This window comes from Podarcis bocagei (assembly GCF_964188305.1).
Source record: "Podarcis bocagei genome assembly, chromosome: 12".
NCBI lineage: Eukaryota > Metazoa > Chordata > Lepidosauria > Squamata > Lacertidae > Podarcis > Podarcis bocagei.
In genome coordinates, this window is record NC_138137.1 from 50,742,089 (window position 1) to 50,757,220 (window position 15,132).

The 15,132-nt window shown below is 46.1% G+C and overlaps 1 protein-coding gene across 9 annotated transcripts in view; it reads left to right on the forward strand.

Annotated features, from left to right (window-relative positions):
* Positions 1–7,175: 7,175 nt before the first annotated feature.
* The window catches only part of KMT2C (lysine methyltransferase 2C), a 154,363-nt gene continuing 146,406 nt past the window's right edge, over positions 7,176–15,132 (forward strand). For 5 of the 9 annotated variants that reach the window (XM_081163403.1, XM_081163408.1, XM_081163409.1 and 2 more), the window contains exon 1: positions 7,177–7,961. In XM_081163403.1, coding sequence (XP_081019529.1) covers positions 7,771–7,961 — 191 coding nt within the window. In that variant the 5' untranslated portion in view covers positions 7,177–7,770. Of the gene's footprint in view, positions 7,962–15,132 lie in introns of all 9 variants that reach the window. The other 4 variants (XM_081163407.1, XM_081163406.1, XM_081163411.1 and 1 more) reach the window with 1 other exon arrangement.

Below are 15,132 nucleotides of genomic sequence, written 5' to 3' on the forward strand. Positions count from 1 at the left end.
TTACTTATTGCCAATACACACTTTTATCATAATTAAACTTTTTCTTAATATATCAAATTTCTTATATCTAGGTAAAGGTAAAGGGACCCCTGACCATTAGGTCCAGTCGTGGCCCACTCTGGGGTTGCGGCGCTCATCTCGCTTTATTGGCCGAGGGAGCTGGCATACAGCTTCTGGGTCATGTGGCCAGCATGACTAAGCTACTTCTGGCGAACTAGAGCAGCACACGGAAACACCGTTTACCTTCCCGCCGGAGCGGTACCTATTTATCTACTTGCACTTTGACGTGCTTTCAAACTGCTAGGTTGTCAGGAGCAGGGACCGGGCAACGGGAGCTCACCCCGTTGCGGGGATTCGAACCGTCAACCTTCTGATCGGCAAGCCCTAGGCTCTGTGATTTAACCCACAGCGCCACCCGCGTCACTTAATTTCTTATATCTACCTTGCAACTATTACTGAAGTTCCTCAAATGCTGCCTTTTTAAAGTATCCAGATGCTTGCATGCGCACCATACATTTAAAGTACATCTTCCTCCCACCCCACAAATCCTGGGAATTGTAGTTCCCTCCCCCCACAGAGCTACACTTCCCAGCACCCTTAAGTGACAGTTACCAGGATTTTTTTGGGGGGAGGGGGGAAGCCATGTATGGTGGGTGCGTACGTATGCGCTGTTCTGAATAGGGACTATTAATGGGGTTTTGTTTTCATTTGCAGAAAGTAATCTCTATGAGTAGTGGGGTAGGAAATGAACTGCTACTTTGGAGGCACTGTCACCCCACTCTGGCACCTTATTGCCACAGTTGTATATGACTGACCACAGGTAAAAGCAAAGCCACAAAGAAGTCTGCCCCCCCCACCAAAAACACATTTACCTAAGTATTATAATAGTCACGTTCACTCCACTGTCATTAAAGCTGCTACCAGGTATGTAATCAGACACCTGATCTTAAGTCAGAAGGATAATGAGTAGAGCAAGGGCATTCAGTGTGTTCGTGGTTGAGAGAGACTCCAAGGCTAAACCATCTCCCTCCCTGGGGCACAGCCAGATGGCAATAACTGGTGACTTGGGAGGGTGTTGAATCAGTGCATCAGAGTAGTAAGTGTCCATCTGCATTTGTCTTCCAGCGGCCTGAACGGCTGGGAGGCACCAGCTTAGGTTTGCAGTCCACAAATCTGGCCTCCTATTCTAAGTTTGGAACTTGTCTGGAAATTGTGCAAGCCATTTTCAGGGATATTTTCCACACTATTCAGTTGTCTCTCCCACCCACTCAAAGAAAACCCCCAGGTGTTATCTCAATTATTTTGTGCCACAGAAAAACACCGGGCCCATCTTTCTCTGCATACATCCAGCCTGATTTATATTTGTTGCTTGCACTAAATGCTGACAAGCAAATCGAGGAGGTTCTTTCCAAACAACCTATTAAGCAATCATCCCAATTTGTTTGCACCAAGTTTGCCAGGAGGTTGGATGAAGTCAATTTTTTATTGAGAGTTTGTTCTGTTTTATTTATTTGCGAGGATGGTATGCAATGTTTAATCAGGCAAGTGTTATCCCACACTTTATGGTGCATTTTTCTGTCACTTTCCTTATTGTGAAAAGTCTGGGTTTGGGGGAGAAGGGTGTTGGCTTTGTAGTGCAAGAGGATCAAGTCAGATTTAATTGTGCACCCTGGATCTACTTGTATATGATTGTATCCTTCCCCCAAACCATGACAGCCTGGAATAACCCTAACTTTGTTATATATGATCATTGCTTGGAAGTAACTAACAGGGCATAAAGATCCAAATTGTGACAGAAACTTGGAAATAAGTGCCACGGTGCTTCAAAGGGAGCATCTTTATTATTATTTATTGTATTTGTAGTTCACCCTTCATCTGAAGAGCTCAGGGCATTTCACAGCATAAAAATACAAACTAAAAACACAAAATACATAATAAGAACAAGGAAAAAACCTAACTCATAACCCCTCCCCCACTTATGAGAGTTTGTCATGCACATATCTTCCTCTCAGGCAATTACCGGTATTTGTGAAGCAGTGCTCCACTGAGGATTAAGTTTATATATCAGTAAGCTATATAATATAACTGAAAGGTTTAATAAAGTGGTGGTGGAGGAGCCTAAGTCCTGCAATATCAGGTGAAGCATTTGCAATAGACTTGACCTCATGCAACCCAAAACCTGTTGTAGCACTGCAAGTCCAGGCCTGCATCATACTCCAAAGAGGGCGGACAGCAAAGCAACAACTCTGGAGCACTCTTCCTACTCTTGCTTGCGCTTATTGGTACAATGGTCTGTCCTTCATTCTTTCCCAAGTGCTATTCCTCCTAGAGGTGCAATCAAACTAAGAGAGTTGTTCAACATTCTATAGACCACTTTTAAAAAAAGCTTTCATTGTACTCCAGCAATTTCACAACCAATAAGTATAAATTCAAATTATGTGAACTTGCCTGGGGAAAGGATGGTATCTGGTGGCCCTAAAAGATTTCAATGCAAACTATATACCCCTTGTGGATCCTAACAATGTTCATTTGGAAGTACCGTATTTTTTGCTCCATAACACTCACTTTTTTCCTCCTAGAAAGTAAGGGGAAATGTCTGTGCGTGTTATGGAGCGAATGCCTGCGGGTGGCGGGGGGATCTGCTGCAGTCGTGAGCAGAGGATCCATGGTTCCCCTTCCTTCCCTCCTCCGTGGCTCGCTTTGCTCGCTTTGAAACAGCAAAGCGGGAGAAGAGCCACTGAGTGGGGAGAAGAGAGGGACAGAGAGCCTGGTTACAAAGCACGGATCCACATAGATCCTCAGGGATTTTTGCATTGGGTCACCCCAAATTCACCATCAGATCACATAGCATCTCCATGGCTACAGCCTGCACCAAAAAAATCACGCACCCACTGTTGCCTGGGGCCGCAGTGTTGCAAAAACGTGGTTACAAAGCATGGATCCACATGGATCCTCAGGATTTTTGCATTGGGCTACCCCAAACTCACTGTCAGATCACATGTCTGTGGCCACAGCATGAACCACAAAAATCATACATCCACTGTTTCGTTTAGAATATTTTTTTTCTTCTTTTCCTCCTCCAAAATCTATGTGCGTGTTATGGTCAGGTGTGTGTTATAGAGCGAAAAATACGGGTAAGTGAGATAGTCCCAAGTATGCAGCTCAACCCTATACAAATTTACTAAAAAGTTAAATCCCACAAGGTTTATTGAGGTTTAGTCTGAAGTAAATGTGCAACCTCAGTTGTCTCCCAACACCCAAGGCAAGCCTCCAGAGGGTGCCCATTATAGAAGCACTCATAGCCTGCAATAAATGATTGTGCAATTGTTACCCCATGGCTTTTCTGTGAAAACTCTCTACTGTTATCACACAATCAGAGTGTATGCCATTGTGCAACATTTCATTGTGTGGAAGCCTCATAAAAGCTAGCACAACATACTCTGTGTGAAGGACTTTGTTGATTTGTCATAGACTTCTTATATTTTATATATAAGAAAATGCACCAGTTTAGAAGCAGCAGTGACAAAGATAGCCTTCCATATGTTGCTGGACTACAGCTCCCATCATCCCAGCCAACTGGTCATGCTGCTTAGGGCTGATGAGAGTTGGAGTCCACATGTGCAGAGCCACAGGGTCCCCACTCCCGAGATATACAACACTTTGGGAAATGGACATGGATGTTGCATTTCTATCCATTTTTCCTTTTGTTTAATCTCTCTCCCTGTATGCTGCTAAAGCTATACCGAGCCATAAACTCACAAAACAGCCACACTCTCAGCCTCCGCAGCTCCATGCACAGCATGGGGAAAATAATGCTGTCTATCTTTCAAGGTTATTGTAAAGCTTACTGAGATAATGCATATAAAATATGATATAATACACACTCAAAAAGCCATATACAAATGTTAAATACTATTATTATGCACAAACCAATAGCAACCCTTTTAAACAAAGCTCTACATTCACTTTGGATTAATGAAACTTTTATAATGACCACCAACTAAAATATTGGCTAACATGAGATCACTGTTTTGTTTTTTAAAAAATCCAAATTCTGCAGCCAGGGTCATGCAAATTATGCAATCAGAGTCATCCAGCTGCAATTTTGATTATGGCTATGTAGAATTCCTACTGATTTCAATGGGGCTTATTCCCATTAAATGGGGTTAGGATTGCTGCCTTAATTTACACAGGAGTAAGTCTCAGTGGCGTAGCGTGGGTTGTCAGCACCCGGGGCAAGGCAAGTAATTTGCGCCCCCTAACCCGTGGATTTGCGCCCCCTAACCCTAACCCCCAGATGTTGCGCCCGGTGCGGCCGGCCCCCCCTGCACCCCCCACGCTACGCCACTGGTAAGTCTTGTTGAATTCAGTAGCTCTTAGTTCTGAAATGAGGTGGCTAAAATTGCACTGTTATTTTCTGCCTCTAAAATCCTATGGCTCATTCAAAAGGTTCGAGGGTTAATTCTTTTATGGCCCATAGCTCTGGTTGCATGACTCAGCAGTTGTGATGTGGTAACTCAAACAATAGCTAAACCCAAATCTAGTGTCAGGAGAAGGGGAGAAAGATTCTAAAAGGCCATAAAAAAGCAAAAGAAGCTTACTTGGCGCTAGATCAGGTGAGAATGACATGCACCCCACCTCCGAGGCAGATTCTTGCCCATTTCAAACTCCACCCCACTCCCGCCCTACATTGTCGCCCCATGTCCTGCTATCAGGACAGAGGACACCACGGAGCGAGCGTCTCCTCCTCCGAGCCAGTCTCGGGCTGTACTCTGGGACAAGTTAAATCCCATGTAATGAGGCTTAACCCCCGAGCCGAGCCTCAGAGAATCTGGGCAGGTAGCCAGCCAGCCAGCTAGGCCCCTATCCCAGGGGGAGTGGGGAGCAGGATTAGCGCCATCGCCAGCCCCCTCCACCTCCGCCCCCCAGCAGCAGCAGCCTCAGCAGCTGCTGCAACCAGAGATGCTGGAAAGCATCCCTCTCCCCAGGCGATCTCCCTTGCTGGTGCCGCGCTCTCCCCACGCGCAGTCCCTTGCCAATCGCGGCTCCCCACCCTCCAGGCTTCAATCAGTGAAAGCTGACCTGGGCGGGTCTGTAATGTTGTTGGACCGGGGAATTACAACCGACGTGTGCGGGGTGTGTGTGTGTGTACAGCCGTCCAATCGACGGTGCCTTCTCTGCGCCCAGGTGAAATGTCACGCCCACGGCCTGCCAGCGCTTTCTCCGCGCACACCCTCCGCCGATCCCTCCCTCCCTGCCTTCCCCTACACGTCTGCAGAGCTATTCCCTGCTCAACCTCCGCTGACCTCGCAGGGGCTGGAACAATCGCGCGGCCGAAGCGCCTCCCACTTCGCGCCTGGGATCTTGTGCGAGAGGTCTGGGCAGGGGAGCGCAGCAGCGCAGCTGTTGTCAGGCGCTTCCACGTGTGCATATTTTGCAGAGCGCGCGGCGAGAGGCCCGCCCGCCCACACCCCCCCCCCAAAAAATCAATCGCGCGTAGACTGCGTGTGAAAACAGTCAGGGAAGCCTCAGTGGGTGTGGTCGTGCGAGGGTGGGGAAGGCGCAGCCAAGCCCGTGCCCAGCATTCTTATCCCCATTGGGAGAAGGTGGGGTTAGGTGTCCTTTTCACACCCAGACTGGGGACCATAGGAGCCAACACCTAGGGGCCGAGGTCCCTTCGACTTCCCCCCTCAAGCAAAAAATTTGACGGGGTTAGCCCCTCTAAAGTTGATTGGGCTTCAGAGGAGCCAACTTGAATAAAATTCTGCCCTGCATAATCGATCACATGGGCGGAGCGCACGCACAATTTGAATGGCAATGCCCATAAACTTGGGAGTGGGGTGGGGGGGCTCATATGTTTTCTTGGGGAGGACGAAGGGGCCTCAACCATCATTCAAATGGTGTGCTTGCATTCAGTCTTGTGATCGATTACGTGGGGCGGGGTTATTTCTTCTCTCCCAATACAGTATTTTATTCAAAGTTGGCACCACTGCGCTGGATGAAAGGCGTTCACTCGCCGGTCCAGCGAGAGAGAGAGAGCGAGACACACACATAGTGCCAATTTGAATAAAATATGCGGGGGGCAGATAAGCCCCGCCCCACATAATCGAACACAAGACGTGCACACGCACTGGCCATCAACTTAGGGGTGGGCCCAGCCCCCTCAAATATTTTATTGGGGGCCCCTCGAAGGGATCTCGGCCCCTAAATGTTGGCTCCTATGCGCGTGCAAACAGAGGCGCAAAATTCGCTTGCGACACATATGCGAGGCAGCCGCACCGGGACAACAAGTCCTCCTAGCTGCTTCCAATCAGTTGAGAGCGAGACTCATCCCGTCCCTGGATTCCGCGCTCCACATTTTTGCCACAGCCGCCGCCACCACGACATTCGCCGCTGCCAACAGCAGCAGCAGCAGCGCCGCCCGTGAGGTCAGCGGCGGCGGCGGCGCGTCGAATGAGATGTCTGCGCTGAGAGGGAAAGGGCTGGCCGGTGGGCGGGCGACTTGGGCAGGCGCAGTGGGGGGCCCTGCCTAGAGCAGGGGGAGGGGGAGGGCGGGGAGTTCGAGAGAGGCCGAGCGATTGTCGCCGCCGCCGCCTTCCCCTCCCTCCCTCTTCTCGGAAGGTGGCGGCGGTGGCTGCGCCTGTGAGGGCGGAAAACAACAACAGCGCGGCGTTTTGAGCGGGCGGCTGTCGCTGCTAATTGGGCTGTTGGCGCGCCTGAGCGGCTGTAGCACGGCGACCACCGTCGCCACCTCAGGGAAGGAGGGTGTTGCGCCCGTCAGCCGCGCGACACCCTTCCTCAGAAACTGTCTCCTTCGCCCCTCCCCCCCGGTTTCTTCTCTCTCTCTCTCCTCAAGTAAAACTTCCTGGCTGGCGGCGTCGCGGTCGCGGGCCCGCCTGAGGGGAAAAAGGAAAGAAAGGAGCGAGGGAAGGCGGAGGAGAGGAGTCGCCCTGTAATAAGCCGGCGCACACCCTAGAGCGACCCACCTCCCTTCCCCGACACCCAACACCCACCACACACACACACACCCCCACCACACAGGCGCTTTCCAGTTGTACGTTCCCTTCCCTCAGCAGCAGCTGGAGGAGCTGTCAAAACTTCCTCTCAGCTGCCCTCCGCCCGCCCGCCCAGCGTGGGCCTCCGCCTCCTCCCCTTCCCCCGGGGGCGGGGGAAGGGCACAGGGCCAACGTCCGATGAAGCGGCGGCGGCGGCTGCCTCCTCCTCGGCAGCGGCAGCAGCAGGAGAAGGAGTCGTTCGTTGCCTGCGGCCGCCACCCTCCCCGGGGCCTTGTGTGAGGAGAGAGCGGGCGTCGTCGCGTGAGGGAAGAGATTCTCCTCAGCTGAGGCGGCGGGAGAAGCCGGCCTGCCCTGCGCGCGCCGGCGGTTGGTGGCGTCGTCGCCGCGGGTCGCTCTCCCCTCCTGCGCCGACCTCGCCGGCCCTCCCCTCCGCCCCGCGAGGAAAGGGGTCTGGTTGCGTGTGGGCTGAGGCGGGCCCTCCTCCCTTCGCCCTCCCCATGCCGCTACCTGCGCGCTGGTCCGCGGCGGCTGAGGCCAGCAATGCGAGGCGGAGGTAGGAGAGAGGAGGAGGAGGCGGAGAAGAAGAAGAAGCAGAAGCAGCAGCAGCAGGAGAAGACGACGACGACGAAGGGGAACAGCGGCGGCGGGAGCAGGAGGAGCGTCGGGATCGCCGCCCTCCTCCTCCTCCTCACCCCCGTCCCCCAAGCTCCCTCCTCGCCCTCCATGTGCCTCCTCTCCCGTCCTGCTGACTAGGATGTCAACGGAGGAGCAGAGCCCGGCGCCGGCGGCCGAGCAGCCGCCTCCTCCACCGCCGCCGCCGCCGCCGCCACAACTCCCCGAGCCGGGAGCTCCCCCCACGGCGGCGGCGGCGGCCGCCACAGACAAAAGACCTAGGGGCCGGCCTCGCAAAGATGGCGCTTCCCCTTTCCAGAGAGTCAGGAAGAAGTAAGTTCAGTGCGTGAGGGGATGGTGGCGAGAGGGAGAGGGGGAGAGAGAAAAGGGAGGCAGGGCAGGAGCGCTGTCAGCTCCAGGAAGGGGCTTCCTCCCCCTCCTCCTCTTTCCTGACCCAGTTGTCACGTCGAGAAGGGCCACCTCTGGCCTCTTTTCCTCCTCCATCCTCTCCCCTTTGCACTTTGCCTCCCCTCCCCTTCCTCGCCTGCTTCTGCCTTTCCTTTTGTTTATACTTTTTCACTCCTCCCTGCCCCAGTGCCATATTGAGAAAGGCCCTGGCTTACCTTCCTCTCCTACTTCCTTCTTTCTTTCTCTTCCCCACCCCCCTGTTTTGTCACCGTCCTGCCATTCCCATTATTTCCCTTACTTTTAACTTCTTTTTGTTGTTCTCCTGCCCCAGGTTTCATGCTTGGAATCGCTCTCCTCTTTTTCTTCTCTCTCCTTTATTATCCTACTCTTTCTATTTTTAATTTTGTTCTTCCTCTCTTCTTTTGAGATTAGTTTCTCTCACCAGGTCTTTTCTCTTCTAGCTTACTCAACCTATGCTTCTCTTGGCCACACACACACACACACACACACACACACACACACACACACACTGCAATATAGTGGGGTTTGTTTTTCCTTTTGTTTTGTTTTTTAAACCTGTTTTTAAAAGTCCAGTTTTGCCATAACAGGATTACTTTTGAAAACAAATTTCTTCTCACTCTCGCTGCATACAGGCAGCACGTCTATCAATCTTAGGATGGTGATTGTGTAATGGGAAGCTCCTCCCTAGGAGCTGTCAAAAGCCACAGCCAGGGGTATGCACAACAACAGGAGAGTGGCTGGGGGAAGATTGTGGTGTTTTGGCTTTGTCTCTTGCTACTGCCATCTTTCTGTTTGTTAGCATCCTGACAGTTAATGTGAAGAAATTAAATTAATGTCTCGTTTTATGGCTCTGAGTACTTGAGTATTAATGAAAACAAGGAGCGTTATGTTGTCCTTTGCTGAATCTGACACTGGAGATGCAGGTAGTTTTGGCTTTCTTTTACATAGAAAGCATCATTCAAAAATTAACATACTTAATTTTGTACTGAGGTTTGGGAGTACTTTGATACTAAGCATTTATGCTCCGTGTAATAATTAATATGGACTCAGATAATGTACATGCTATAATTCTGTACTGGTCTTTGAAGCACACAGTTCTTCTGCCTCCAGTTAAATGGAAAAGAAAGGGGGTTATGGGTAGTAGCTAACTTTTAGAATATTACTTTCCACCTTAAAACAAAACAGACACTATGCTTTGCTTTCAACAGTTCAGATACTTGATTTTTTAAAAAAATCAAAGGGATATGGGGAACCCCACTCATGTGGGCCTTGACTGGATAATGTATAGCTAAAGTTGACACTGCTGTTTTTATTGCATTTGCTTTATGCTGATACCAACTCATTCCTCCTTTTTATTTGATTGCGCAATAAAAGCAATCCTTTAAATTTTCAGGCAAAATTCAGAAATGTGATGTTTTCATGTGCAGTTAAGGAAGTGAAGAGAAACAACTCACCAGCTTTTTCATCCATGGCAATGTATCCAGGAGGCATAGTACCATCAGTTATTGAAGACACCTCTATTACCTATTAGCTATACTTGGTGTAAAAACTAGCATGAAGGCCTTGCCATTAGATGGCTTTCAGAAGTATAGTGTGCAGCTACAGATATGTACTTGACCTGTTCTTAATGTTTTTTTTTAAAAAATAAGGTTGTTTTTTAAGGTTGTTTTTTTAATTTACTAGGAAGTAAGGTTGTGATGCAAAAGCGATTTCTATATTTTTCTATGGTTGCAAAATAGTCTGCACATACACTGTGTATAGAAGAGAATATGGGAAGGTGCTGTACTGGGGAATTCATTTTGCAGGTTTCTGTTTTTGGAGTGCTGCTTTACACTAAAATGTGTATGAAATACACACAAACAAATGGATAACAAGAGAAATCCCTGCTTATTTGTGGCTACCATACATTCGTCTGAATTGCCTTGCCTTGGGGGAAATTGTGAGCATGGAGACGGCAGTTTTCAAAGAGAAGTTGTACAGTTGTTCCCCAACCTTAGATATCTTTGTTTACTTTTGTTTATTGTACATCTCACACAGAACATACTATAGGGATTCTGCTTGTGGCAGACTGCAACACTGAGGGAAGGAGATGGTGTTTAAAGTATGTAGTATGTGCCGTATTGGTCAAAGCCAGTATCATGGATTGTTCCTGTAATGGTATGTACTGGTAAATACAACTCATATGGTGGAGCACTGATGGAATGTGTTCCTCTCATTTTATAGACAGGCTTCCTTGCTGTGCACCAGCTGCAGCCACCAGACGCATAAATGACATGGTCCTTACACAATGGACTTAAAATTAAGTTTAAAATTATGGAACTCCAGTCTTGATATTTATGAATGACAGCAGACTAGTCTGATTCTGACAACAAGCCTAGCAGCCTTCTTTCCAAAAGAGGCTGGTGGAAAAAGCTCCTGGTCACTGCTAGCAGTTCCAGATTCAGTGGTTGAAGAGAATCCCTAGGCTATAGTGATGATGGGAGGATAAACCCCATCAATAGCTGGTAAGCATATCCCTCCAGGTTACAAGACTGAGGCAATGATGGTTGGCAGGTCTTGACTGGATTCAACTTCAAAGGCTTTGCCTGCATCCCATTATTGACCAACATGAGATATGAAAAAATAGAGAGAGTGTGTGTGTACATTATGCTTAGGTTATTGATGACACCTCAGCAGTCTCTACTTAGATGTGATTTCGGCCTATCTCCATTATGAATGGGAATCAAATGGAACATATATTGTAGGAGGATTTCTGAAACAACCATTCCAAAACCAGTCCCATGTGCTACCTGACAAGCTACTCCACAAATCAGGAACTTCTCAAGGAGCTATGCTATGACAGTATGAATAAATGTTTAAAAAGGAAAAGTATTGGTAGATGCTTGTTCATGCAGCTTGCCGGATCCCTGCCCATGGCTTGTAAAAGCCACATGGGACAAGCAAGCTGTGATCATCAGAGCTTCTAACAGGGACCACACAACAGACAAAAATCCACTATCTTTGGAACCAAGTTTAAACTTTATTATTGATTTGTAGAAAGTTATTGCCTCGTTTCGAACCTCTTTCTTTTTAAGAACAAATAATTAGGCCAATTTATAAAGCTATTTTGTTTCTTTACCCATTCCAGTATGCTTCCCAATCTGCTTTGAGAAAATGCTTGTGATCTTTGCCCAAATTTTATAGAGGAAATTATATTCCATGATTCTATTTACATAGCTGTTGTCAGTCATGAGGCACAGGTGATGCAAATGCCAAGTGGGATGTTGGTATACTTCAGTGTTTTTAAAAAACTGTGATACAGTTGCCTATGTGTTGGTAAGCTAATGGTTAGATCACTGCAATGCAGTCAGTGTGTGGCTAACCTTGGGGTTGGTCTGAAAGCTGCAGCTGGTGCAGAGCATGATGGTTAGGTTGCTTGTGGGGGCAAACCAGCATGTAACACTCTGCTTATAGAATTTGCACAGGCTGCCAGGCTGCTACCAGGCCAAGTTCAAGGTGTTGGTGCTAATATATAGGGCTGTGTATAGCTCAGGACTAGCTTATTTGAGAGACTGCCTTTTCCTTTATAGACCCAGTAGATCTCTGTAGTATGCAGGAAAGTTTTTCCTGAAAGTTACAAAGATCTCAGAAGTCTGCTCTGCAGTAACTAAGCAGAGCTTTCAGTGTGGATGCCCCTGTTTTGCATTCTTGTTGAGATATGGCAGGTGTCCACTATCTGCACTTTCCATAAACAATTGAATACTTTTTTGTTCAGACAGGCTTTCCCAGCTGGATAATTTTGTCTTCACTTGTGACTGCCTATTTTGTGTTTTTTATGTTTTTGTTGTACATTGCCTTGAGACGATTGTATCAAAGGCAATTTCTAAATTGATGGTTATGGTAATATGCTCTCAGTAGAATTAGGATAGTTTTAGTTTCAATTGTAATAAAACATTTTTTTAAATAAAAAAAGTCATAGACTTAACATCATCATATTTTTGAATGAAGGCTCTCAAAGTGAAGCTAACCAGCAAAGCTGAAATGTTAGTGTTATACCTGTTTATTTTGGCTGTGTGACAAAAATGCAGAATAAGTAATATAACCATTTTAATGATGTTTCTATTACCAAAGTTTTAATATTACTATACTGAAATGAATTCAGAAAAGTGATCCTTGCAAGCATGTTCTGGGTACTTCTGCAATTCCTACAAGACTTCATACTAATATTTTATAGTAACCCATATAAGCAATAATTACGATTATTAATTCAAAGTGTCATAGGTCACATGAAGGCAAGAAAATTTAAAATAATTAAGTAGGGTAGCATGTTGTTTGGTGCTTAAAAAGTAACGGCAGATACCAGTAGATCTTCTTACTATAAATGCTGCATCATATTTGCATCATATTCAAGTTCCAGAAGGTGCAGGAGAAACTCACTGTAAGGACATTTCCCTTTCAAAACAGATTACTACATAAAGTATCATTTTCCTTTTTCTAGTGGGATTATGCTTAATGCAGATGTCTAGCATGTCAATAAGATTGCTTTGTGTATTCTGTTATAGATAGTAGCCAGTCATAGTGGTAATATAAACAAAACCATTATTGTACTGTAATAGCTGAACATATGTGTATGCAACTAAGGTCTCAGCAAGCCTGCTTTTTGAATGTTGACTGGTATATTCGTTGTGAATGCATATGCAACACCTTTTTGGCTTGTTCCAAATATAGCTTTTCACATTACTCATATTGTGAAGTGAATGTAAAATTGGACCTCTTGCAGGATGAAAACAGTTGTATGAATTTATCCAGAGAGTCTAGAAGTATGGTAGTTGAAGTGCCTTGTGAATGAAATGTGGTGCCGTTAACTGGCATGGCATTGCCCTTTATAAGTAGAAGACATCCTATCAAAAGAAACTGTTAATAGCTGCAATCCAACCAAGAGTTAGGCATATAACTAAATAGCTTCTTTCAATAAACCAAAAATTGTATACTCATTTGGATTAATTTTGTTTGGGGGTGGGGACAACATGCATTTTTCTATTAACTACAAATCTTATACATGTTTGCCCAGAAATGTCACTGATTCAATTGGCCTTGCTCTATAGTAAGTGTGTTTAGGTATGTAACCTAAGAATCTCAACATGATTATTAGTAATAATGATGCTGTGATTGTTAATAATTATTTATGCATTCCCCATTCTTACTGAAACTTAACCTAAATGGGAGTACAATTTCCAATCAACTGAAAGAAAAACTCTGACACATGAGCCCTTATTATTATTAGTAGAAATATTTGCTATTAAAGAATGATGGGATAAACTATTCTGCTATTACATAATAACAATTAGAAATTTCCGTATCAAGTCATGAAAATGCACCCTTTTATTAGAATAAGTTGAAATGCTGCTTGCATTCCCCCACTTGAATTTACAGAGGCAAAATCTCATAGACTTTATTTTATGAATATAGAGTGTTGGCATATGTATAAAACCAATCCTCTACTTAAAAGTTTAACTTGATATCATTAAAAATTTTACTTGCTCATTCACCCCAAAGCCATAAACAAGTCTATCAGCTTGTATTTAGATACCCTACACTAGGATAGAACCCCCTTATGTTAACATCTGCATCTCACAATGGCAAGGTGTATTCTACCCAAAGAAGCTTCTAAGTTTAGAATGAAGGCAGCAGATGGTGATGAGATGGGTGTAGCAAAACTAACAATGAGACAGCTGTGAACAGTACAATGAGTTACTGGGCATAGCATGTCAGGTGCTTAAGCATTAGTTCTTTTGTAGGCATTGCATCTTGGATTCTTAACAAGACATTTCTTGAGTGGTGGTGTAGTTGAATAGTTGTGTATATTTCCTCTCTCCTTCTAAAAATGTCTTCAGTGCTTAGGAAAGGCTTGAGTCTAGAAATATGGTCCATGTAGCACAGCATCCATATGGAGAGAAACTAAAGGAATTAGTAGATGATGAGGTGAAGATGTTATCCTTTCTCCTAGGCTTTTAAGTGTGTGTGTGTGTGTGTGTGTGTGTGTGTGCATGCGCGTGCTCTTTCTGTTTTTGCAAATCACCCAGGAAGCATGGCTGAAAGGCAGCATGTAAATCTTTAAAATTAATAAGGCTTTAAAACTTTGTTTTTTCTTTAGTGCAATGCTCCTGTTGCCCATTTCTGGGCCACACTGAATGGAGCACTATCAGAGCTAAACCAGTAGCAAAGCACAAAATTTTAATTATTTTTAAAATATTTATAGAGCGCCTTTCATTCTGTCTCTAAGACTTATTAATCTTTCTGATCTTAAAGTCAGGACCAAAAGCAGGACACACAATATCAGTTTCAAACCACAGGACATTCTTCAAATAACCAGACCTCAAACCATTTATGGCTTTAATGAGCATGCCCAGGTATTTAAACAGGGCCCAGAAATGCACCAGCAACCAGTAGAACTAGCACAGAACGTGTGATAGAGTCATATCACCTAACCCCAAAGAACACTCAAATGGCCATGTTTTATACCAGCTGAATTTGCTGGGTCATTTTCTAAGGCAGCTCTATGGTAGAGCACATTGCATTCTAATCCAGTCCGGGAGCGGGTGGTGCTGTGGTCTAAACCACTGAGCCTGTTGGGCTTACTGATCGGAAGGTTGGCGGTTCGAATCCGCAAGACGGGGTGAGCTCCCGTTGCTGTGTCCCAGCTTCTGCCAAACTAGCAGTTCAAAAGCAAACCAGCACAAGTAGATAAATAGGTATCGCTGTGGCCGGGAGGTAAATGGCATTTCTTGTTTCTGTCTCGGTGTTCCATTGCGCCAGAAGCAGTTTAGTCATGACCTGGAAAGCTGTCTGTGGACAAATGCCGGCTGCCTTGGCCTGAAGCAAGATCAGCACTGCAACCCCATAGTTGCCTTTGACTGGACTTAACTGTCCAGGGGTTCTTTACCTTTTTAAAAATTCTAGTCCAGATATAAACACATACATAACTCTACATTGACCCACTTTCTTTAGGTAAGCCAGATGCACAGTAGACTAACAGCCTGCTTTCACAAAAGGCAGGGCTGGCTACCACTAGCATCTCTACTTATGTAGACAGTGC